The sequence below is a fragment of the Chanos chanos genome, chromosome 3 (assembly GCF_902362185.1).
Source record: "Chanos chanos chromosome 3, fChaCha1.1, whole genome shotgun sequence".
Classification (NCBI taxonomy): domain Eukaryota; kingdom Metazoa; phylum Chordata; class Actinopteri; order Gonorynchiformes; family Chanidae; genus Chanos; species Chanos chanos.
The window spans coordinates 26,232,545-26,257,907 of record NC_044497.1 but is presented as its reverse complement, the minus strand read 5'-3'; the positions used below and the strand labels follow the sequence as shown (position 1 = coordinate 26,257,907).

General features: G+C 40.3%; 2 protein-coding genes across 2 annotated transcripts; both read left to right on the top strand.

The window, feature by feature from the left end:
- Positions 1-2,581: 2,581 nt before the first annotated feature.
- Positions 2,582-5,242, top strand: ttpal (tocopherol (alpha) transfer protein-like). Its single transcript, XM_030768004.1, has 4 exons — positions 2,582-3,023; positions 3,909-4,102; positions 4,328-4,438; positions 4,976-5,242. The coding sequence occupies exons 1-4, from the start codon at positions 2,582-2,584 to the stop codon at positions 5,240-5,242; spliced, it is 1,014 nt and encodes a 337-aa protein (XP_030623864.1).
- A 2,561-nt stretch (positions 5,243-7,803) lies between these two features.
- On the top strand, positions 7,804-23,344 carry pkig (protein kinase (cAMP-dependent, catalytic) inhibitor gamma). The gene is made up of 3 exons (XM_030768017.1): positions 7,804-7,949; positions 20,903-21,081; positions 22,431-23,344. The coding sequence occupies exons 2-3, from the start codon at positions 20,931-20,933 to the stop codon at positions 22,511-22,513; spliced, it is 234 nt and encodes a 77-aa protein (XP_030623877.1). The 5' UTR covers positions 7,804-7,949; positions 20,903-20,930; the 3' UTR covers positions 22,514-23,344.
- Positions 23,345-25,363: the final 2,019 nt, after the last annotated feature.

Here is a 25,363-nt window from a genome sequence, read left to right as displayed (position 1 = left end):
TTGTCTTTTCATCACTTATGTACTTTTTTTCATTGGCAATCTATAATTAGGCTATAAGCATCATATATAAAAAATTGCTCTTATGTAAACTGAACAACCAAGACATCGTTAGAACATATTTCAAGATAGCTGGATATAACATGCTCTGAAATATTGTGCAATGAGTGTAATTACACAGCCTACTCATCATTAGTGTTGGTAAACCAGACTAATGTCGTAACTGCAGGGATGTCCTTTTATCTCTGAGAACAATTTTGCTATCGTTAACTGTTCTGCAAATATCAGTTTAGAAATCTTCAGGTATCTTGGGATGAAATGAGCAATTTTCTGGGGTACACCAAGCTCGAACGATGACTGTCGACGTCTATGCTAACTGTGCGGTTTTGCTTGATTTGTCGGGCTACTTTGGATTAATTTAGCCCTCACCTTAACATTCAGTTCACTTTAGACTGTTGATCAGTATTTGAAATCCAAAAGTTAGCCGAGAGACAAGTTGCCCAATGCGTGACGAACGCGCTGTCTCAACGCCATCTTATCGGGTCAGGCTGTAAAGGTTTGAAGCCTTAAAAACAAGATGATAAAACCAATGGCCGACGTGGCAGAGCATGGTCAAGGATATAGAAGGGTGTGTATTACTTCGGGCTGATAAAATGTCATAAAGCAATTCAAGATAGGTCGAGCTCTTGATCAAGAGAAAACTAGACGCCTTCCTTAGAATCCTCCCAGGGGTCCTTCTCATGGGTGGAAAAATCTTATATGCCTTTCTATCAGTGTGCTCTCACGCAAGCCATTCGTTATCAGTCACTTCAGCGACTCTTTCATATGCTCTATGTCAAGAGCTTTCGTGTGCAACAGTTATGAGTAAGCAGCATCAACAACAACAACATAAGTCATAATTATGTGGCTACAGCACTGACACCAACCACCAACAAAATTGAAACCAAGCTGTCTCCAGTCTATTCCTAAAAAAAAAAAAAACTGTAGCACAACGTGTCATGTAACTCGCATCTATTACTTACTACACGACTTGCTTTTGCTAAAATGAATTCAGAGGTTACAGCTGTATTCTGTGACTAAACTGAGGACCACATAAACCATGGGTTTAAGCACACACTCGTGATAATAGCGCCATCTAACGTTGTTTAAGGTAAACCTACTAACAAAATGAGGTCTACACAAAAAGGTTTGAAATAGTACAAAGGTCGCCAAAGAAATCTTGTGATGAGATTTAGTTTGTGATTCAATAGTATATAGTGACTTAATATTATCTTTTGAACGGACTTAAACAAAGGATGTCCTTTCTTTTATTTTAAAGTTCGTTTTATGGCAGTAGTACTGGATACCTTTGATGCGATAGGAAAGGTCTTGATAAGGTACGAAAGAAATCTTAATATGTTCCTCTACTGAGTAATCTATCCACGAGGAAAAGCATTCTCCCCTATGGCTCAGATGTACGCAAGTCCAAAAACTTAGCTAAAATTTATAAGTCATTAGCCTACTCTTTCAAAACTGAAACTACGGTGTTTTATCCACCTCCATTTTACTGCTTCGAGCCAAGATGATGTTGTATGATACAAAGTTTCTGTGCATGCCAGAAAAATTTTTGGAAGAAGTAATTCGGCAAATATGACCGCTTTTCTATGAACAAGGACAAGCATCATCGTACTCCCGTCCTCTTCTAGACCTGCATCCCGTTATTAAGTATGTGTGGACGCATCCGATTCAGCTGTAGTTGTAACGCAATCAATCACATGCTACTGAGTAACCAATGAAAATGCTTTGTTTTCTTGCACACGGAATTGACTTCGGATTTCCAAGGTAGGTTACCCTTGTAGGCAGAGCTGGTTTATTTGTCTTCTTTTACAGAAACGGTGTCACAGGGAAACTGGCACTTTAAGAAAAAGGTACCTTGAATACGTGTGGTTTATGTGGTGTCCACCTTAAACAGTAAATAATCTGTTTCGCTACTCAATCCCACAGTTCTTTCTACACGACCTGCTGCTCGGGTAGTCAAACCCGATTGATTGTGATGCAAACATGCAGGTGGATTGTTCATTCATTGTTAATTTTTAGCCTTTATGAATCTAAACAAATGACATTACCGCATATCATACTTAGACACAATCTTTTTGTCATTCTTCAATTCAGAGCTGACATTTTGGTTCGGTAATCACATCAAATTGTTAAAGATCGTACGAGGAACTGAAAATAATTGATTGTGCTAACTTTCTTCCACTTGCACTCTGTTTCTGGTTCTTAACTTTCTATATCGCTCCCTGTCCGTTGTTCGCTCTGATTCTATTGAATCTCTCTATGTCTTGCATGGGTTGTTATTCTATCTAGTATATGTCTGTTGTAGGTACTTATCCCACGATCTCTCTGTGTCTGCTCTTGGTAGTTAATGTACATGCTAACTCTGTGTCTGATATAGGCAGTTACTCTGTTTGATCTCTCTGTGTCTGGTATAGGTAGTTGTTCTGTCCAGTATATATCTGCTGTAAGTGGTTAATTGCACGGTCTATCTGTGTCTGATACAGGTATTTATTCTCTTTTATCTTTCTGTGTCTAATGTAAGTAGCTCATGGCAGAGGAGAATGGTCACATCGATGCAGGTCATCCGACGGAACAGGGGGCGAGCGTGTCCTTCCCAGGCCCTCCACCACACATCTACTCCTGCACTCTGACTCCCGAGCTGGTGGCCAAGGCACGAGAGGAGCTCCAGGAGAAGCCGGAATGGAGGCTGAGGGATGTGCAGGCTTTGAGGGACATGATTCTGAAGGAGCAGCCGAATTTAAGGACTCGTCTGGACGACGCCTTTCTCCTGCGGTTCCTGAGGGCCAGGAAATTTGATTATGACCGGGCCCTTCAGCTGCTCCTGAATTACCATGGCAGTCGGCGAGCTTGGCCAGAGGTTTTCCAGGACCTGAAGCCATCCACAGTGAGGCATGTGCTAGACCAGGGTTTCCTCACTGTACTGCCCTATCCAGACCCTCAAGGGCGTTACATCTTGTGTCTGCGGCCAGGTAAGTACCTGAGCAGGCCTGTATACAAATTTTGTCATTTGTCTTTCAAGATAGCATGCTCTCTGTGTTGTGTGGTAGAAATGGCATGCAGAACTTTCCAAATCTGCAGAGTCCATCTCCAGTGTTTCCAGCAAATTATTTCAGCAATCCAGTGATGCAAAGAAAAAAAAAATCTCTTATTAGGGCCGTTCTGTTACATTTCTGACAATTTTTCTGGCTTAGAGCTAAGTCTCAGATTGTAAGCATTCTTAGAAAGTATTAATTTGCACCCATATGATTTTTTTGGTCCACTAAAAGTATTATTACTCCTCCCCCAAAACACACACACACACACACAAAAGCAAAGAACAAACCCTGAATGGCGTCTGTTTTGCCTCTAATGTGGCCTGTGTGGCCGTCTGAGCCACCACAAAAATGCAAACCATCTTGGGGGTATTTTTAGAAAATCATTCTTGTATACTCCCCTACAATCTTAGGAAGTTGTTTCAACGTGTTGTTGAAATTAAACTCAGCTCCCATGTTTCAGAAACTGTGTAAAATTCGCAACTACAGAATTATTCGCATGGCTGAATGCCAAATACATCATCACTTAAAAAAAAAAAAAAAACTCCGCTGATTCTGAGAATCACCATGGTGACCACTGTCTGGTTCACGGCAGACTGACCCGTCAGTCAGATTCTGAAACTTTTGCCTGTTTTAAAGCTTTGACCTACTTAACAGCCAATGGAATAACATTCTTAGCCTAAATAACATAACTCATGCAGAGTTCACCCAGGGTTTTATTCTGTCGTCGTGTTTCAGGCTGACAGTAAGAACCTCCAGCAATTACAGTATGAATGTATTTGTGTATTTGCATTGAAGAATCCCATCTCTGCTTGTGTTTAGGTAAATGGAAGCCTAATGATTATCCATTTGTGGACAACATAAGGGCCATTTACTTGACACTGGAGAGGCTGATTCAGCCTGAAGAGACACAAGTGAATGGAATAGTTATCCTTGTAGATTACACTGGAGTAGGCTTGTCCCAGGCCTCCAATCCCGGGCCTCTTCTTGCCAAAAAGGTTGTTGGTATTCTTCAGGTAAGTTTTTGATTTTTGAGTCACGCTAACTGAGATGCCTAGGATGTTTCTCTCCAAACAATTGTTTCGTTTTATAAACACTTAGTGTTTTAGATTGCATTTGAAAGTGAGGGATGCTTTTGAAAATGAAGATATTCTAGATGAACTTTTTTGTCTGGCTGACACTGGTTTCTTTTGCTCTATTGTTTACAGAGATTCTTAGTAAAACTGATTTTTGCGTTTCAGGATGGGTTTCCAATTAGAATAAAAGCTGTCCACATTATAAATGAGCCACGGATATTCAAGGGTATTTTTGCCATAATTAAGCCTTTCCTGAAGGAGAAAATGGCAGAGAGGGTAAGCACTCTTCTTCCCTATGTTTTTCTTCTGATTTTGTCTCCTCCCGCTCTACCAATTAAGTTTGCTCAAAATGGAAAGCCTGTATTTTTTTTCCACCCATGCAACTAAACACTCCCCACTTCTCTTTTATGGTACCAGTATTTCAAGATGAAAACTCTGGGAAATGTTTTTGTATTTTAGACCTTGGAGTTGTGTTATGTGGCAGGATTCTTTAATTAACTCTGGTTGCTGTATGAAACTGTCAGTGTGACTCCTCTCTCTGACAGTCCTGTCTTTTCACTGTGCATAGGAAATTTCAAATGTGCTGTTGTCAAAAACCTGTGTTGCGGGAGAAAGGATTATACATTTGCCAGTCACTGTTCTGACTTTGTTTAGTATGTTAACTACCAGCTGAAAACTCTTCTTCTTTGAAATGCTTTTAGTTCCTTTAAAGATAGTTGTTGTTTTAATTGTGTATGTCATGTATCTAATATGACAGTGTATCTAAATATCTAACAAGGTAATTCACATATTATATTTTTTTTCCTCTCTTAGTATGTCCTCCATGGCTCAGACCTGGCTTCCCTGCACCGTGTTATCCCTCGCTCGGTGTTGCCGGAGGTGTATGGAGGTGTGGCCGGCCAGCTTGACCTGTCGGCTTGGTCCCGCACGCTGCTGGAGTCCGAAGAGGAGTTTGTGGTGGAATTCTGCCAGCCGGACCCTCTGGAGGGGGTGCTTCTCCCGGACTCCTCGCTCTTTGAGGGGGAGCAGAACGACGACACCTTCAGAGGCCTCCGGTCCCAGCTCTACTACTGTTACTGATCGCTGCCTTTACTTTACTCTTTACTTTTGGCTTCTGTGCTTTCACTTTTATTTCATTGTGACTTAAAATAGCTAATGGCTGTTTATATATATATATGTATATTTTTAAATGCTACATGGGGGCTTGTTAGCGTTCTCTGGGTTTAGGTTCAGGATTTGCCCTCGGAAGCTTTTGGGAAAAGGTACGACATATCGTGCATGTTGAGTAGGTGGTGTTTTACTGGGATTACTGGGGCTCTTGAAGCTGCTTTGCTCTATGCTTTATTAGAGTGTTTTCCAATGCCAGTTCCAGGATACTAGACTATTTCAACACTATTCAAACTCAACACTAACACACCTGATAGTATCAGTTAACTTACTGTCAAACCTTAGAGATTGGAAAGCACTGCTTTTGTGCAGCATAGAGAACCTGTATTATCCCCTTTGGGAAATCATATCGCCAATGTTGATACATTTTTTTCCACTGAGAAGAAAATGAGCATGAATTACAGTCGCACTCCTAACTTTTCTTGTGCATACAGAATAGTGTCGATAAATGGCTTATTTGGCAGTAGTTTACAATTGCACTGTCACTGACAGATACTCGCCTTAATCAGAGCTAGAATAGGGTTGGTTAGTTTGGCTATCCCTGAAGACCAGAAGGCTTTCTAACTGCGCTTAGTAACACTGGACATAAATGTGTCATTGACATAAATTTGAAACCCAAAGCAATAGTAATGTGCTTTCTCTTTAGGATCATATTGCCTTGCTTTCTTCATCACTGTAGATAGTTTTACACCCTGCAATATAACAACAAAAAGCATTACATGTTTTATTTTCTTTTTACATGTAGATCTGCTTGGATTCCCAAATATTAGTTGATATTAAGTAGAAATGACAGGTTTGTGAGCACGCACTGCACAAAAAAAACCCCTACTGTTACAACCCTTGTAATGTCACTAGATATCAGATATTATAACATGACATCACAGTGTTAGGATTAATAGGCACTCAGACTGTATTATGATCATATGCCATTCTTTACCAAAGTGGCCAATAGACACATTAAATTGTAAGTTTTGAACCGTCTTGTTTGCCAAATATGATCAACGGACATGAAGAAACTCTTTTTTTAAACCACTGTACGGGCATGTCTGTATATATATATATATATATATTGAGTTTGTTGTTTTTATTCATTGTCATGTGATATCATTATTTATTATCTTACAATTTTTTTTTAAAGTCTGATTGATTTTCAAGTTTCACATTTTCACATTTCCAAGTTTCACATAGTTCTATGGCAATGAGGCCTGAAAAGCGATTTTTTTTTTATTGTTTTTTTTTTTTAATCATGACAAACAATATTTTTGTCCATAATGTGTATCAGAACACACTGGCCAGAGAGACGAATAAATAAACGCAACCTCTGTTATACCGGCTTGTTTTTATTCTCATCTCTAGGGTTGTGTATTTTGCCATACTAAAGAAGCTAAGGGATATGAGCCTAAGAAAGAGCTTAGAAAGAAAGAAAATGAGAGAACTGCGGGTTACAATAAAACTCACACACTTCCCAATACAGTTTAATGTTCACTGAGTAATAGATCATCCAAGCGATGTCATCATTTTGATGAAGGTTAAATGAGTTTTTACATCACTTTGATCGTTTAGTCAATGAAGCTCAAACTAGACCAAGCGTCAAGAGTGAGAGTTCCATTTTTGAATACGAATCCTATCTTGGCCACGAGGCGGCACGAAGGGGCATATAGTGAGAGACATATTTCCATAATGCAAAGCTAGGGCGTGAAGCAGAGACAAGCGTTTGCAGTACACAGATAATCAATGTTGTGCTCTGGTGGTAGGGTCGCAAGTTTTAAGTGTGACTCCAACTTCTAAATCGTCACATGGTTAACATGATGCTGCCGCGCACAGCAATCCTTTTTTTTTCTTTTCAATTTAAAAAAATGTAAAACTTAAACGACTTTCCCTAAATTTGCAATGAAACACCAGAATGCAGTATTTTTGCTGTATATAAATGTAATAGGCCTAATACACTAGAATATAGATTTGTTGCACCTTCGTTAATAAATAAGAGTACATTACATCCTTGACAACATGAAAAGCCATGGCGGCCACGGTAGACACTCTATGTTTGTCATGACATCAAACAACACGTAAAATTCCTTGTTTCTAATTCTAGCATCAGGCACATTCGCAATAAAAACTTTGTACCGAACAAGAAGCGAGGAGATCACACAAAACAGCAGACATTTCAATTGAGGTGTTAATGGCAATAAAGGATAAAGGATCTTTTTCACTTTTGAATAAAGTCTTCATGCATCGGTTTCTTAACATGTTTATTTATTTATTTTATCTGCATTGTCAGTAAACGGTTCCTTTATGGGCGATGAAACATGTTAAGAAATGTTCCTGTTGTTAAGTGGGCTTGAGGTCCCTAAAACGGAGTGTGATTGGCTGTGGGATAACTCCATTTTGGAAACAGCTGTTTGAAGACGTAGCCCTCTCATTGTTATCTAGGGTTGTCAAAGAAACGCATAGGGCTTGTTCTGCTTGCTCTCAAATTCAGTCTTTTTCCAACACCAATAAAAATTGTCTCATCTAGAGGATTCCTTCGAAATGCTACCAAGTGAACCGAAAACTTCACTGTTGAACATCCACCGAAATTGAATTGCATTTTAACAAGTGGAGGAAAGTCGATCGTATCAAGGTTAGTCGCTGTTGCACTCTAACAATGGACAGATTTTGTCACCGCATATTTATGTTGCTGATTCAGTGTTATTGTTGCCGTCGGTCGGAGAATAGAGGATAATTGGATTTTTAAAAGAGCCCCTTAAAGAAACACACTCGTTTTGGCGTCATTCAGCCATTCAGAATCCGCTCCAGGGCGAACATCAAACGGGAATTCTATTGTTTAGAAGGTTACAGGAGAGTGTACCAGAGATTCGCATCTCTGAAAAAAGTTACAGGTGATTTCGTCTCTGTTCGTCTCTTCAAGTTAACGTACTTTGGCAGGCTGATCATTGTTTCTGTTTATGTCACTAAAGAACGCAAACGTCCGACAGAATCCTCCGCGGCGTTCCAAGTTGTGTTTTGACCATTTTCATCACTGTCATCTGGATAAGCACCGCTTGCACAGACGTAATCGTCGTCTTGGGGTGGGAAAATATAACTGTAACATTTATTTTGACGCATTTTGAGGGATAAGAACTTCCCTGCGAGGTTGTTGTCAAAATTAAACAAACAATCAGTCGGTCATATTATCGGAGGAGGGCGCCAGAGTAAATCCACCAAATGGACAACTAGGAAACAAAGCTAAATATGATAACAAAACAAAACAATACAAAAATAATTTAGATTTTAAACCGAGCTTCACTGAATCATTCTGTCAGTGTGTCAGGAGCTGGTAGTGTTTGATGGGTCGTGTGCCAAAAGCTGCAGAACTGTTGGCAGTACTAATTTGAGATAACAGGACTGACCTTAAGGTCAGTTTTTTTCTGTTCACGTAAAGTTTAGGAAATATGGTCCTAGGTAGTGGAGAATGTGTATATATAAATTACATGTCTCAACTCAAAATGGTAAATTGTATAATTGAAATCTGGTGCATTGGAGTCACATGCATGAAGCAGCCCGTTGCCGTTTTGCTGTAAGAAATTGTAATATATGTATATGTCGTGTATGTGTATGTGTGTGTGTATATATATATTCAATATACACATATATTGAAATGGTTGAAGATGCATTCAAATGGTACATTTTTCAGAAAGGTAAATCCTTGTGAGCATCTTTTATTGATTAATTGATTATTGATTTTTCCTTTACTTTAAGTAGTACTCATCTTTGCACCTTGTTCTTGCTTTCACAAGAGAAATGCTGATTATTATGGAAAATATGCCTTTGTAGGTTATTCCTCTGTGTTGGTGAGCTCTCACTCTGTTCCCTGTTCTACATGGAGGCCACTGGACAGTCTTTTTTTAGCTCCTTAGTTTGCTTGTGGGGAGTAAGTGTCACTCCTTTTTTTTTTTTCTGTCGCGTCACCCTTTCACGTGAGCATTAGCCAAACCACAAGAAGAGGCCTTTTGTGCTAAAAATCGTTTTCAGCCACAGAGTCTAAGTGGGCTATAATGAGAGAATTTTTTTGTTTGTCAGCTTTGATCGAAAGGAAGAACTTTTATGGTCATGTGAACTGTGTGTTCAAAATAGACTATGTGACAGTTCTTTACTTTTTTGATTTCTCTGTGGTGCTTTGTCTCTACTCTCCTCATTTAATCCTATGACTCACAGCCCAACAGATCATGAACTGAGGCACATTCTGGATTGAAGAAATGAATAGATGTATTCTCTCATTTCAGAGCTGCTTTTCATCTGTTCATTTTTACAGAGGCTATAGGGTTATGCCAGTTGATTCCATACGGCCTCCATTTGCAGCTCTCTAGATTAGCAAACCAGAGATGAGCAAAGAGGACCACTCTTTAGGTTTTCAGAGCGACTTCCTTCAGTTTCATAAGTGAATGTTTAGAAATCATCAGCGCTGATCCAGTAGGGGCATTTAGTGTAATTTGTCATCACTACTTAGCTTTGTAAGTGCACTTTGTTCGCTTGGCCATTCTGGCTTAATTGAAAAGTTACTCTGCATGAAATGAGCGAGTTGGATTTGATTGAGCGTAGAGAGTGGTTGCCATCAATGATTAACCGAAACCAACCATTGAGATTACTTAGTATCTAGAGCAAAGCACCTTCTCTGTCTCTCTTTTCTTTTTTTGGATGGAGGGGAGAGGGTCAGTTGGCCTACTGGCCTCGCTGATAGTGACCAACTGATTAATCCAGAGTGGACGAGCAGCTGCTCAGTTTATGTGTAAAAAACCGACAAAGGCAGTTTACAAGGTCTCACACTGGATATCCACAGTGATACAGTTACAAAGACCATACATCACACTGACCCAGGCTTCATAATAAGATCTTACTGATTTTAACTGATCATAGAACCGGTCATAAGGAAATGATATATACACTCGGAACATCACTGTTCTTCAGCTCTGACTGAGCCGTGCCCGACACACGAGTGGGTGTCTTCTGTTTTCTTCCTTCCGACTCTTTGTGTATTCTGATAATACACTATCAGTCATTCATGTTTATAAAAAGCCAAATTTAGACAAACAACTGTGGACAGACCACTGAGTGAGCCTTTTAAGACTGTTATTGTGTGTAAAATTTTGACAAAAAATTTACTAACAAATTCGCTCTCATCTCTCCATAAAACATTCTACTGCCATTATTCATGTGATGGGAAGACAGTTTTCTCATACTGTCTTCTTCCATGTGTTTTTAACATCACTTTAAAACATACTGAAGGACTGATGTTTGGCAGTTACAGTCATTTGCATCGCAGGACGTGGCTGTTGAGGATCCTCTATGTTACCACCGCAGCAGATCTTAATGACTAAATGCCTGGTTATATGTTGTTCCGCCTCTCTTCTCCCCTCACAACTGGGAGCAAATCGAATCACTTTCCGCCCACATCCTCCCTAATCGGTGGAGGCGAGGCGAGGCAAGGCGCGGTGTTGCTGTTGCTGCTGTTGAGTAGGATGGCTTGATTGGTGGTAATGTAGAAAGCCACATCACGAGAGAGCTCCTTCCAGGTGGAACCCAAAAAGAGGTCTCGGCGCACACCAGCTGCTCTTCACATCTGAGAGCCATTCCTAATTGGAATATCAATCGATTTACATTCGTAGATGTGTCCAGAGCTGTTGGGTGTCAGACGCTTCCATTCTGGAGGAGGCTTGGTGAGTACCCCAAAGCTAACATGAGAGTGTGAGGTCCGGAAAATGCGGATGACAGGTTGCACATGGGTTATGTTGAGTGATATGGGGATCAAGGCAGGGCAGCGGAAAAAGAAAAAGCAACAAAACAGGTGTTTTGGAAGACCAAACAGCTGTTGGGAGTCTCTTGCCAATCTGACATGTTTCCGTATAATTGGAGTTTTGTGGGTTTGGTGCTAGTGTTTTGGAATAATGGAACAAACTTGTCATGTGGTTTTAGTCACTAGTGTTTAAAGGTATTGATGAACATACACTTATGTGCAGTTTTTAACTCTCTCTGATCCTACATGTCAGTCAGTGGTTTCACATTTTCCAGTAGAGATGACAAAGTTTTCTCCAGTTTTTTTTTTTTTTTTTTGTTCAGTCTGTTGATGTGTTATTGTCTTATTTTCTCATACCCATCTAAATATTGTGGTCAAAAAGGGCTGCTTTTTCATACACAATGGTTTTCATAGTTTTGTAGTTATCATAATGATGTAGTGGCACTAAACCACAGCTACCCGACACACTTTCACTTTTCTTTCTCTTTATTTTCTACTATTAAGGACCAGCCAATTGCATGGACGGAGATAACCATCTGAAAACATTATGTCCAAAAAAAAAAAAAAACCTCCTCAGGACATTAGCGTTCCACGAATCCTTTATTATCAATGCCCATATTTAGTAATCATAATAAACACACATGCATTCCTTCCCCCCCCCCCCCCCCCTCTCTCTCTCATGCTGCTCTTTTGGTTGTAACGTAATGCATTTGTGATCCTGTTTATTCTCCTCTGTCATTTTCTATCTCTCACCATAGGCTTGGGAGAGGGCCATAAACACTGCTGACAGGCAGCCCACCTGCTTCCTGTTAAAACTGTATGGTTAATATGTGAGCAGAAATAGACCAGGGGCTGGCAGGGTCTTCTTAGTGCAGGCTCCTGCCATGTCATCTATAGCAGGAATCAGATTTGGAGGGATTTCTAAATATTTGCGGCAGTCTTAATGTAGGTGAGGTGCAACAGATCCAAGGTCCTTGCTGTGCTTGTTTAAACTACGTGTAAGCTACAGGTCAGTATGTTGTTCCAGGGAAGGTGGTTCTTAAAACTGCCTTCATGTACAGCGAGATGTTCGCTACCGTAATCTTAACAATTGTTTTTGCTGGATGGGCTTTATGTATACTAGTCATCATTGTATACTCTATCTATAGGGTGCATGGTGTTCCCTCTGCTTTAGATGAATAATTTGTGTCATAGCATATTTCACATGAGAGCAGTGCATCTGTGCACCCACAGTGGTCTTTAGAAGCACAGGCTGAAATGTATTCTTCCTGAACCATGAGACATCTTGGAGAACAAAATGTTTTCCATTTGCCTGACAGTTTCTTGACCTCACATAAATCTGAGATGGGTGGGTCTATTTTTAAAAGCATTTTGATTGGAAAAAAGTTTTTTTCCCCCTCCAACCTTCATGATATTTCAGAGCATTTAATGATAAATTCCCTTATTCACCATCTAGCAAGTAGAGACTGAAGGAGCCTTTAGACATTTTCCCTCTAATTTTCTTTCCCCTGATGGTTTCAAGAGCATTCTTAAAATCAGGGTAGAGCTCTACTCAAGTGATAAGATTTTCACTAGCAGATGAGTCAGTTTTGATAAGGGCAGTCAGCATGTTTAGTGAAATACATTAACATTACATTAGCACACTGTGTTATCAGTAATCAAAGGGACAAAAAAGACAATGATTATCTAGGTGAGTTTCAGTTTATCAAGTGGCATTGTGCTTAAAGAACAAAAAAAAAGCCAATAAAAAGTTCATAAATGCCTGTCTAAGTCCAACCAAATAATGTTTTCAATGATGAAGCAATAATAAATAACAAATGGGCATAAAAAGTTAAGAAGGCCACGTAGGTCATGTCACCAGACAAGAACCCAAAAATAAAACGAAACAAAAAAGGAGAGGCTGAACAGAAACCGGCTCTGGCATTCCAAACTGAAAGCACAGCTTTCTGTCCCTGAAGCCCTGTTAGAGCAATCACCACGTGAGGTCCTGTGCATTAGAACAGTGATCACTTTTCCTCCTATTAGATAGTTCACTTAGTCATGCCGCCTGCTCTGTCTCACCACCTGTTCCTCCTAAGGCAGGCACGTTACTGCTTGTCTCAAATAGTCAGTTACTCATGTGGAAGTCCCCTAGCTTTTGTCTAGACCATGCTGGTGGACTCCCTCACTCTGACTCCTACGTTCATTCCCTGTCTTGTCTATGAATCTGTACTGTCATCTAGAACTTTGACTCATTGCTTAATAATACAGTCAGATAGTGCACTGGAAAATAAATGTGTTTTCAGTATAAAAGCACTTTCTGGTTTTAAAAAGATGTAAACCTACAGCTCCACAATCTTTAAACTTGCCTCAAACTGACTGGCTAAGTCGTTTGTATGTGTTAGCCTTCACATGCTTTAACCATTTCTCTGGTCAGTGGAGCAGCAATGTGGAAATGTGACGCTTTATTCCCTGTGGAAAATGACTGCCTGGCCTACTCTCTGTTTTCCAAAATATGAAATGCTGTCTCTTGGATTTATTCTAAAGGCAAGTGTGATGTAGTAAAGGTTACTGGGCAACACCCTTTTTGTTTTCCCATTACCTCAACTCTAGCTCCAGTAAGGGGAAATCCCGCTGCCAATACCTCCTTCTCCTCTTCTTTTTCCTCTCATGTCTAGTAAAGGAAAAAAGGGTGAACATAGGAAAATTATACTTCCTCTATTTCCGTAATCCCTAATTTACCTATTAATTCCTCATTAATTCACTTTGATACATGCACTTATTTTATTTTGGTATCTCAAATTTAAAGCTTTTGGGAAGATCCTTTATCTGGCATGAGAATCTTCAGCTCTTCATTACATTTTTTCCAAAACACACACATATTTGTGACCACACTGTTTAAATTCCAATGAGCATTGCTTCAGTTTACTAAAATCTGTTCTACCACTTATGGTTAATCCATTAATTGTTGGTATAAGCAACCAAAGACATGCACAGCTCTTTTTCAGCTTAGAGGCTGTTCACAGGTCTGAAATTTGAAGCTTTAGTACCGCAGTTGTTGATGGAATGGATACATTATTGGTTTTCTGATGCAGGGCATGTCAGAGTTTATAGAATCTTCAATCGACGTTTTATTTCTTTCTGAGACTACTTTGGTTTCATTTCACGTTCTGTCACCCACTACATAGGAAAAAAGCCACACTGTCATTCGGGACTCCTTTTGGGTTTTTAAACTCTCCTCTCTTTCATAAACGTTATTGAGAATGCCACATTTAAAATGAGATAAGTTGCGGCTGTATTTCTTTCACGCTTTTTTTGTCGACTGCAGTATGTGGCAACCAGAGCAATCCATCTGTAGCTGTTCACGCAGAGATGTTGATGACTTTAGCCTAGAGGCATGGAAGCAGAGCGAGCTTCTGGGAAACGTGGAGATCTTAACATGAAATATGATTTGTTTAAAAAAAAAAAAAGGCCTTTGCTTTTCTACGGCTTTGTGAGGGTCCTTTAGTCAGCAGCACTGTTTTGATGTGTTTGAAGTCTTTGTTGTGGAAGGTGACAGGCAGTGGTCACTGTGTAGAGTCAAGTTTAGGTTAAGAGGTGAGATGATGGGTATGAGTCATGTGTGGGTGAGGCTTTATGGGCTAGACTGTGGTCATCCACTGTCTTTCCTGAAGTGCTACCTCCATCTGCGCTGATGATGCTCTCAACCCCCCCCCCCCCCCCAGCACACATGAACACACACACACGCACGCACACCACACACACACGCACACACAAAAAAGAAAAAAACAAGCAATGAGTAGTTTCATTTATCTTTAAGACTGAATATCTGAATACATGATCGCTTGAGTTTGAGGGAGCGTCTTGTGAAATTTGGAATGTGTTTGGTGGATATTTTAATTCCAGAAATTGTGGCTGATACAGGAAAAGTTTCAGCATTGTCTTGTTGAATAGCAGACAAGACTTGTCTTGATCTGGAGAGGTAGCTGTCTGTCAAAAGCAAGTGTGGAGAACAAAGCTGGGCCCTTAAAACAGGAAGGATACACTGGCCCCATACTTGTGAGTACTGAATAGATTCAGCTTCGGATTATTTACTTTTTAAAGGAAAAAAAACCCACCACAAAGCAACAATGCTTGTCTGGCCAAGGAAATACGACTTCCCTGTTTTTAGTAGGCCTCATTTTCCAAACCAACAGCTGCTGACATCATGTGAATTAATACTGTCCTTTCTTCAAGCCTATCTAAGGAATAAAAAGCCTATAATCACGAAAAGTTCAAATCTCTTCAACTTGATTAAAAGCATCTCTCCAGTGCTGTAATTCTTACCTGAAGGCAGGGAAAGTTAGAACCTTTCAGTTTTCCTATTACAGCTTATTAGAAGATTTTGGTTTTCTTATTGCTGTTCTCGTCTTTAGTTTTCGAGGACAGTGATGTCTGAGAGATGCTGTTTGTGAGGGTGACCTCTGAGTGGTTGGAGAAGCCTCTGGTTGGCACATACACATTCTTGTCTAATTGGGATATTAAGAAAGAGCTGTTTGTAAATTCTGCTTGCTCATACTGGTTTTGAAATGTTTCGAGAGATTTATGAGCTGTTTGCTGCTCAAAGTAATTCCGGTCTCTGAAAAGGCTTTCTTGTTAATGTAAACATCCTCCGAAAAAGTGTTTTTTTGTTTTGTTTTTTTTTCTGTGTGTGTTCATAATGATGCGTCCGTATTTATATTTGGATAACTCTTCTTTCGCCCCACATTCACTAATCCCTTGTGAGGAGAGGGCTTTATAAACCAGTGATGCATTCGTTTTAAAACCTCTTTTTAGCAGATTGAGAGAAACGAGGTGACCGATTTCAGATTGGGCGTGGAGAATATGAAGCACTAGACAGATCCCTGAGGAACACACAGTTACAGTTATAATTTGTACACGGGTTACTCTGGATAATGTGTTCATTGTGCCTTAGAGGACACAAAGAGCTCAATTTCAGATGGCTCTAGCAGTACCTTCACTATTAATGGTTCAGTGAAAGCATATCTGCTGACTCATGTTGCCTGACTGAGCAGGTTAGTCTTTGTTCGTAGTACCTCTGTGAGCTAACATTGCATGCTGTCCACCAGCTCCTCCATTCAAATACTAACTCTGGAGATGTGCTGAACATGTAATGTATTGGGCCCCATAATGAATTATTACTTCTTTAATGAAGCTGTGGCAGTTCAATTTTGAGAAAAACAGTAGTTTTTTCCCCCCATTTTATCCAGATTTGATCAGTGGCTTCCGTTATACCGCTATCATTCCCAGACGAGGATCTCAGAACTTCTTGCTCACGGTGACTGACTTCACTGGGCTCTTTGGGTTACAGTTTCTCCAAATGAGTCACTGCTCAATGTTTTTTTTTTGGGGGTTTTTTTTTTTTGGTATGACTTAATATTTTCATCCCAGAGGGGTTGTTCTGTTTGTATAGTCCCGTTTTTGACATCAGGACAAATATGCATTCCCTCAACTCCTTTGTAGTTTTTGGCATTGTTGACATGTTGGATTTGCATCATTAGAAGCTAAACTAGGATCACTTTTTTTTTTCTTTTAAGTGGCTGGCCAGCTTTGCCCAAAGGAGGAAGTGGCATGTTGTTAGCCACATTTCTCCCCTAAGACATAGAATAATCATGTGATCGTCTAGACCTACACTGACGTGCACTGTTGCGTCACAGGACCGTCTGCACTGTGCACTCTCAGAGGATTTTTTCGACATCAGTCCTTGGATTGATATTTGTCCAATATACTACCTTGTTCATGAGGATTTGTCTGAAGCAACATACTGATGTTTTTCTATTATCTCCCAGTCTTTGTTTGTACAGTAGATATGTCTCTGAGCTCACTATACTGCAGAGATACCCAGGCCCTCAAGAGTGTGCAGCCTGTATGTGGATGGGAGGACCTAATGGTCCTCTGTTTGCCAAGGCTGATTACAGAAATAAAACGCACTCCCAGCAATCCCAGGATCTCTCTGAGTGGTCATTTCTCCATTACGCACATAATAGTTGTATTGTGAAATGACTTGTTCATTGAATGGGCGTACGCACCATGTTCCTGGAAAAAGCTATAAGAAGTACACGCTATGCGAACAAAGTGAACTGCCATTTAGACTGGGTTCAGTGGTCTTGTCCCAAAACAGGCAACCAAGCATTGCTACTACTTTTAGTCAATTAAAGGTTGTTGGATGTCACTCCAAGAAAATAAGGAATCGAATGACAATTTGGGTTCTTTAAACTTTTTTTTGAAAAAGGAGATGTAATTTATTGGCTGTATTTTGTGTTGGTGTTGGCTAGTCATTGTCCTTTTCTTGAGACAGCTCCATTCATTCTGCTCTTGAGAGCCTGTCTGGAATGATTAAATATTCATATCTAAAGACCTTCTTAAAAAGCAATAGAAGTGCTTTGAAGGTTAGCAAGATCATCATCTTTTCAGATAAACAGTGCTCTTTTATGGCTGTAGCATTTTAGCCCAGCAGTGCAGAATGAAACATCCTGTATGTTAGTGTTACTAGCCTCTGTTCTTGTGGTTTTGAGCTTCGATGGATTTTGAGGCTTTTCACTGCTTTTGTCACCAAAACGAGATGCAGTGTCTTTTTCTCTTTTTCCTTCCTCCTCAAGGGAGCTGCCCCCGCCGGGAGCACACCTAAGAGACCTGCACCAGCTGCAGCTGTGTGTCCCAGCAGAGGGCAGGTGTCTTGCATTGAGTTGCTTTCTCAACAAATAAAGGACCTTATTTATTTAAATGGGCCATTTGGCAGGTAACACATATCAAGTTACAATTGTACAGCATTATGTTACTTACTGGAATGAAATGGAGAAGATAAATAATAAAAAAAAAAAGTCTTGTTGGAGAAAGCCAAAACTATATGCTAAACAGTTCTCCTTTAATGGCATGGAAAGAAACACTGATATCTGATCCACTGATGACTTGATCCTTCAAACTTTCACGATACGTAAAATAAAGTTCTTTTTTGAAATACGAAAAGATGATAAAGTATGCGGTGAATATTTGTTACTTCAGGCTAAATGTGCAAGTTTTTTTTTTTAACTGGATGTTTTAAGTCTGATGTACAATATGAAATTAGCAGATGTAGTTTTGCCTCGACATCACTGTTTATGTCAAACATCAAAAAGACCCAAACAGCGGTAACTGTCTCTATAGTAACATAATTTTGTTAATGATTTTGTGATAGTGCTGTTAATAAGGTGTGTGAGCAACAAGTCATTAAGAGCAAATTAAACAAAGCAGCATGGCGAGTTAATGTTCCTCCCCATAACCTGTAGGAAAACAACAGCGCCGAGTAACAGTCATTAACACAATCAGGCCTTAGAGAGACCGTGATGGCTTTTGAAACAGGATGGAGGATGGAATGTAAAACCTGACTACTCTATCCACTGTAGCTTCCCTACAGCTCTGAATACAAACAACATTAAAATCTCTCGTTGAGACTTTATTCTCTTTGTTTGGCTGTTGTCAATAAAATGAAAACGTTTTTTTGTAAGCATATATGCCAAGGCTTATTCTCTCAGCTGATTAAACCGGCATTCTGACCCATAGAAAACCTTATGTGATCTAGAAGTCTAACGCAGTCTTTTTTTATGTTTTTTATGTTAAGTATGGACATGTTGGTATTTGGTTATGGACACACACACACACACGGATTTATATACACATATGCATATACACACAAATTGGAGGGGAGCAGTGCTTTTGTGTTTGTGAGCTCGTCCTTAAACGGGCCAGGGAGGCCTGCTTATGGCATTTCCTGTGGTTGAGCCAGTCTCTGCCGTTCTACAGGCCATGACTCTGCATTCCCAAGAAGCAACTGCGCACCCCCCCCCCCCCACGCCCCCCACCCCGGTCAAACCCTGGGCACTCCTAATTTGGCACTGGCTGTATCTGAGCAGAACCCCCCCCCCCAAAAAAACCCTCTGCAGCTGTGATGTTATTTAAGGAATGTGAATGCTGGGGGCCAAAGGAAGCACACTCATCAGTGCACTGAGAGAAGTTTGTGTAGCAGTTTTGAGAAACGATACTAACATCCCATGCCTCTTGAAGGCTCTCACTTGACTTTGGGCATCAAGACTTTGAGTTGTTGTGTTAAGTTTGTGGGTTCCAGGATAAAAAAAAAGACCTGTAATGTGTAACAGGTGTGTGGGAGAAGTCTGCTGTGTACTTTCATTGTACATAGTAAGAATTTAGTGTTCATAGCATTTGCTATCCGAACACACCAAAGGATCCAGTAATCGATAATGCAGTAGTGTAGCTTGCAGTGATTCTGTGGACTGGCTGGTGTGTGGCGAGCCCTAACACACACACACACACACAAGCTTTTACAGGCGCTGGGTAAGACACGCAGGCATTTTTACGGGCCCTCAGTGGTCTGACAGAAAAGCATTAGCTGTATTGGCTCTCTCGCGTTGCTTTATTAGAGACAGTGTGCCTGAACCCTGATGGAGCGCTTTAGGAGAGAGTCACTGCAGCGTGATTTACGCCTGTGCAGTAATCTCCTCTGCCTGCAGTTCCACTCCCACCAGCTCCTCTCTTTCACATGATGCCTCACAGCCTTGCTTCTTCTCTTCCTCTCTCTGTCTCTGTTTACCCCTCTCTCTCCTGGACTGCCTCTCCTTGTCCATCTGTCTCTCTCTCTCTCTCTGTCTTTGCCTCTCCTTGTCTATTTCTCATTGCCTGTCTGTCTGTCTGTCTCTCTTTCTGCCTCCTCTCTTTTCTTTAAGCACACTCTTTGTCTCCCTTGTATTCTTTCTCGTCTCTGCAGTCCCTTCTCTCGTTCTTACCGGAACTGGCAGTTGTATAGTGTCTTTTTTTATTGGTTGGCAGGACCCATGACCCACTTAAACATGGACTGAGGAGAAGAGAGAAGAGACACAAAGGGGCTGAATAGCGAAAATGTGCTTGATACATTCTTTGTAGGGATTACGCTCTCACCCTCAGCCCCTACCCCACCCCACCCCACCCCACCCACTTTAAAAACACTTTGCCAGCAGAGTGAGAGATCTCGAAGAGCTCTGGAAGTGTTTTTATTGATCTCTTTAAGTTTTTATCTTTAATTTTGTCTGCAAATGAAGCAGCGTTTGCTGTGGTGCAATAGACTTGGTGAGTGGTGCTCTGGACAAATGCACAGAGAAGAATGGAGGCGAATGTCTCGGGACTGGGGACGGCCTTGGGCCAGTGCTTTTGGCTCACTTACATAATTAGGCCATGAAATGAGTTCACGAGCTGACTCAATTAACTTCAGTATAGAAATAGCACCTCTGATGTAGTTATTACCATGGTTCGTTTGGCAATGGGTTTAGTCAGATGAATTTATAGGAAAATTGGATCTGTGGCAAACAGTGCATTTGTATAAATAAAGTTTGTGGCAGTTGACATGAATTCTATTTGCATACAGATCATGTTCCATATGAGTCAGCAGTACATTAATATTAATATGACAACATGACAAGGACGACCTCACATAATCATCCACTTCAGCTCAGATATGATCCAGTGCGATCTAATATGATTCTGTTCTCTGCTTTGCTGAAATGGCGTTTCACTGTCATTTTATGCCATCAGGTCTGTAGCCATAGACTGTTCTTTCAGCAACACACTTAATCTAATTCAACTGATCGCCAGTCAGTCTGTCACTCAGACATGCCAGTCTTGGCTCCAGTATGGTTGACACACAATCAACATAATATTCTATAAGAGTGGATTTAGGCTGTATGAATACAAATCAGAGTTTTCTCTGTCTTTCTCTGCTTCTGTCTCTCTCTGTTTCTCTCTCTCTCTCTTTCTGTCAGGTGTAATGAGAGCACAGGTCATGGGCAGATGATGGATGTCGAGTCATCGTACTCTGAGTTTATTAACTGCGATCGGACGGGTCGGAGGAACGCGGTGCCTGACATTAAAGGGGATGAAGCTGCAGCTGGGACGTGTGAACTAACCAAAGACATGGCTCAAATGGACCTCAAGACCACAGGTATGTCTAAGGCCTTAGAGCCTGTCTGCATGGTGCTCTGTCAGACACAGCCATAATTACTCCTATGGCTTTTTAAAAATTTCTGTCTCCCTTGGTGAGTAATAACTGCCCTTGAGTCAGGAATGATTAACATATTTTGTTTGGATTAGATATTTATTCACTTGACAGTGGACAGTTCTTTATTGGAGAGCTGTGATTTGTTCGTGAATCAGTGCAGTGACTATCGATGCTTTGGCACCTTTTAAAGAACGTGAGCTCCGTTAGCATTTGGGCAGTGCATTTACACTGTGGCCTCACTGTTACAAAGCTACCGCTGTGCTTTGTTAAATATGTGTGCCTGTAGTTGTTTGACATTTGTGCACTGCTGAGTGTTTGAGAGCTACCTGTGTTTTAGCCAGAGAAATAAACTCAGTCAGCTTTGTGTTAAGCAGGACCCATGGGACAGACTTGTTTGCGTCTGAGTTTAACAGAAATCGGGCAGAGCAGACGTTAATCAGCTGCTGTCACAACCTACACACATAACTCTAGTCATCAGAGCGCTTAACAATTGCTGTTTCCTCAACAGTTTCCTTGATTCTAAGGGGAATGTCGTTTCTACTCTTCCATTTAAGGTTTTTTTTTTTTTTTTTTTAAATAAAGCCTACAGCTGTGTATCCTTGACCTGCTTTGTTTTTGTCAAAATCTTCATGAAGGAATTCAACAGTTTTTTTTTTTTTTGTCTGTCAGAGTGTAATGCAGAGTCTGTTTCCCATGACTTGAGATTAGTCCCCCTCCCCCTCCCCCTTCATAGGAATTTGCTGATGGGGAAATATTTTGTGTTTGAAGAGTGGAAATATTGATTTTTCACCTCAGATTAGCCATATGTTCTCAGTGCAGTTAGGAAATGTTAAGCATGAATAAATGAAACCATGGAGAATCTCTTTATTTGTGCTCACGTCCCAAAATTCATACTTCAATTTAAATTAATGTGACCAAAACTCTTTAGATGACATGCAGAGAAATGGTAGATTCACTTGTGTGTCTTGGTGACTGTGTTTTGTTTGTGGGCTTAATGAAATTATATTCCTGGTTATTTTACTTTCATGTCTGGAAAAACACAAACACTAAAATTATCTCCGTCCTGCATTATTTACCTTTGGACTCTTGCCAGTGAAGCTGACTAACCCAAGGACCTAAAAAAAAACAACTGCTTTTCTTGACCTCTTGACATAGAGTCAGTGTTAGTGTTACAGTTTTTTTTAGGACACAGTGAAAGATGTCTGACCTAAGGATTCTGTTCTAAAGGAGATCAAAATTGTTTCAAGTGATTCACTGACTGCTCGTCTGTTGCTTTTGTTTGTTTGTTTTAGAGGAGGGGCCTTCCACGTCTCCGCCTCCTGAAGCGGAGGCGTCGGGTAGCCAGGATACACAGGGGAAAGAGGGACCCTCTTAAATGACGGATGAAATGAAGAAAGAGGAGAAAAAGCCCCCGCCCATTCTCACAGCTGATTCCCCTTTTGGACCCCCTCATCAGGCAGCAGGAGCAGCAGAGCGATGAGGACCTGTTCTCACACACTACCCCTCAAATGACCATGAGCCAGGATGACACTTAGCAGCCAGTGTGGACGGGGACCAGTGTGGACTGGGACCAGTGTGGAAGCTTGTGGAGGATGCAGAGGGGGATATTACACACTGATTACTACACAGGGTTACTCTTCTCTCCTGTGGGCTTGGACGTAGTACTTTGTCCAATAAATACTTAAGGAAAGCACAGACTTTTTTTTTTATACTTTTTCTCCTAAACACAAACCATTAATATTGCTTGTCCTTATCATGAAGTAAAACAATAAGACTATATTCATAACTACCATCGTACACTATCGAGTAAGAATGTACCGAGTCATACTCCGCTGTCTGTAAACCTGCAGAGGACTGGCACACATCTCAATATATATTTGAGTTGGTTTTTTTTTATGATAACAACAGTAGTTACTACAGCATGTGCTGCAGGAAATGAAAAGATATTTATTTTCATCCTATTCTCTGAACTCAGTCCTTTGTTCTGTTTCTGTAACACATAACATACTCTATAGTGTTGTGTACCATATTTCACAGTTAGACGTACAATGGTTGGAGTTATGGCTTCCTGTTCACGGCACAATCTACAATTTTAGTACTCTTACAAAACATGAATACACTCTTTTGAACACTCATCTTTATTTTATTTGTATTTTTTTCCCTGTTCATATTGTAATTACCTCAGAATAAACAGGAATGACTTTGACTCATCTGAATCATATGCTGTTTGTGCAGATTACAGCAGATCTGCTGCTTCATGTGCTGTAACACATACGAGCAGGTGCTGATTTCATTGCTGACTAAAAAGACAAACCAGTTACTTCAGCTTTCAAAGAGCGTTTGGATTATGTGATCCTGGCTAGGTGTGACTGAGTAGAATAATTGAGTGGAGCTAAATTTACAGGGATATTTCTCTTAGTTTGAGAGCATTGAATTACAGAGGTAGCCAGAGGCGCAGATAAGACTATCTTGGAGATGGGGAAAAGTCTTTACCTTTTCTTTGTATTTGTTTTTGAAAACATCTAGATACCATCTGTTGGATACACTGTGCCTGTGCGCACACGTGCATATCTGAAGCTTTATCATGGAGACTATGCTTGGGTACATGCTTTGAGAGTCATTTGCATAACATTTTTCTGTTTTCAAATTTTAGGAAGTTACCACAGAATTGTTGACTATACATGACATGTATTTGGAGCACACACAGCCCTTCAGTTTAAAATGGAATTATTTTGAACCTTTTTTCTACATTTGAAATTTATTCCACCATAAAGAGAGAGAGAAAATCAAAGTTTGAAAAGGTATGTTTTATGTTGATTAATACCTTTTATGTTGTACAGATTATTGGATTGAAAGCACTTTAAAACTCAGTGAGATCCTGGTCCCTTTCCCTTAACCCCCACATAATCTGAAGAGAACAGTATGCATTAAGCTGTTTGCAAAAGGAAATATAAAAAAAAATCACAAATTTTCAATAAAAAAAAATCATACAACTGCTTAGTCTAATTCAAAGATAGGCACCAGTTTTACTATTCCCAGCTGTAAAACCACTTGCATGGGCACAGAACAATGTCATGACTGTATGGCGCTCCCTGCTGTTGGCTAGTGGCACTGCGGACATTTGGTTGCAGAGTTGAGAGAAATGTTCTCAGTTAGCTACAAGAAGTGAGGATACTTGATTCAAAAGTCAGGCTTATCCAAGAGGAGACAAAGTTTTCAATATTCCAGCTGGACGTTAACCTTTGACAGGATGCTGATCTTGATGAATCTGACTAACTGAGAAATCGCAGTCTGTAAAATGACCATGTTTACCTGATTCTGTGTGCAATGCAAATGTTACAGTTACGGGATTAACTCTGAGTCTTTCTCTTTGCTGGAGACGCAGGGCTTGAAGCTGTAAGGTGAGGTTTATGAATTTTAGCTGCTCATTATGGGAAATAAAGATTACACAGGCACTGTCAAGAGGACAGACCTGGGTCAAGTATTATCACATCTAGATTGTCATGCTTTTCAGTTACATCACATGACTGGAGTTCCTCAAAGATCCTGCGCTACTGTGCATTTCACCCTGATAAACGTGAAGTACGGATACAAATGACCTCTTCACATATTTTCACACACTCTCATAACTCTCAACTTTGATGATATCCTTGTATAGTTTCAATTTGTTTTTGATGCTGACCAGAAAACAGTCCATATTATGTGATACTGGGCTGTGTGACGTGAAACACTGTAATAGGTTTGTTACTGTTAGCGTTTATGACTCAGGGTGATACATTCCGTGACATACTTCAAAACCGGAGTCATTAAGTATTGCGAAGTTCTACTACATCAATAATGTTCGCCATGTGCGTGGGGCACAGGAGAGAGGGGCACAAAGTGCAAACCGAGTTTGACGCTGAGGAATTTGTGACAGGTAGACTGGAGCTAGAGGTAGAGTTAGCGGTCCCTGGGACAGATTTTCCCGTAAGATTAGACGACATGGATCATTTCCTCAACACGGTCTCTTATGACAAGTAACTAACAATTTCCTAGTTTTACTGTAAACTTTACTGAAAGGGCCTGAGATGCAACGGTTTGCTCATTAACTGGAATAAAGATAAATTACCTTGCATCCTGTTAAAAAAATCACATTACTGGAGGTAAAAAAAAAAATATGTATATATGTATATATACGTATAAGACACAAAAGCTTCAGCACATTTGGATCCTTTCTCTCCATAAT

What these genes read in the sequence shown, in the direction of transcription:
- pkig (XM_030768017.1), top strand. Translation starts at nt 20,931, where the DNA reads ATGATGGATGTCGAGTCATCGTACTCTGAGTTTATTAACTGCGATCGG. An exon ending in AATGGACCTCAAGACCACAG is followed by an intron (nt 21,082 to 22,430) that starts GTATGTCTAAGG and finishes TGTTTGTTTTAG; the next exon opens with AGGAGGGGCCTTCCACGTCT.
- ttpal (XM_030768004.1), top strand. Translation starts at nt 2,582, where the DNA reads ATGGCAGAGGAGAATGGTCACATCGATGCAGGTCATCCGACGGAACAG. An exon ending in CATCTTGTGTCTGCGGCCAG is followed by an intron (nt 3,024 to 3,908) that starts GTAAGTACCTGA and finishes GCTTGTGTTTAG; the next exon opens with GTAAATGGAAGCCTAATGAT. An exon ending in AGGAGAAAATGGCAGAGAGG is followed by an intron (nt 4,439 to 4,975) that starts GTAAGCACTCTT and finishes TTCCTCTCTTAG; the next exon opens with TATGTCCTCCATGGCTCAGA.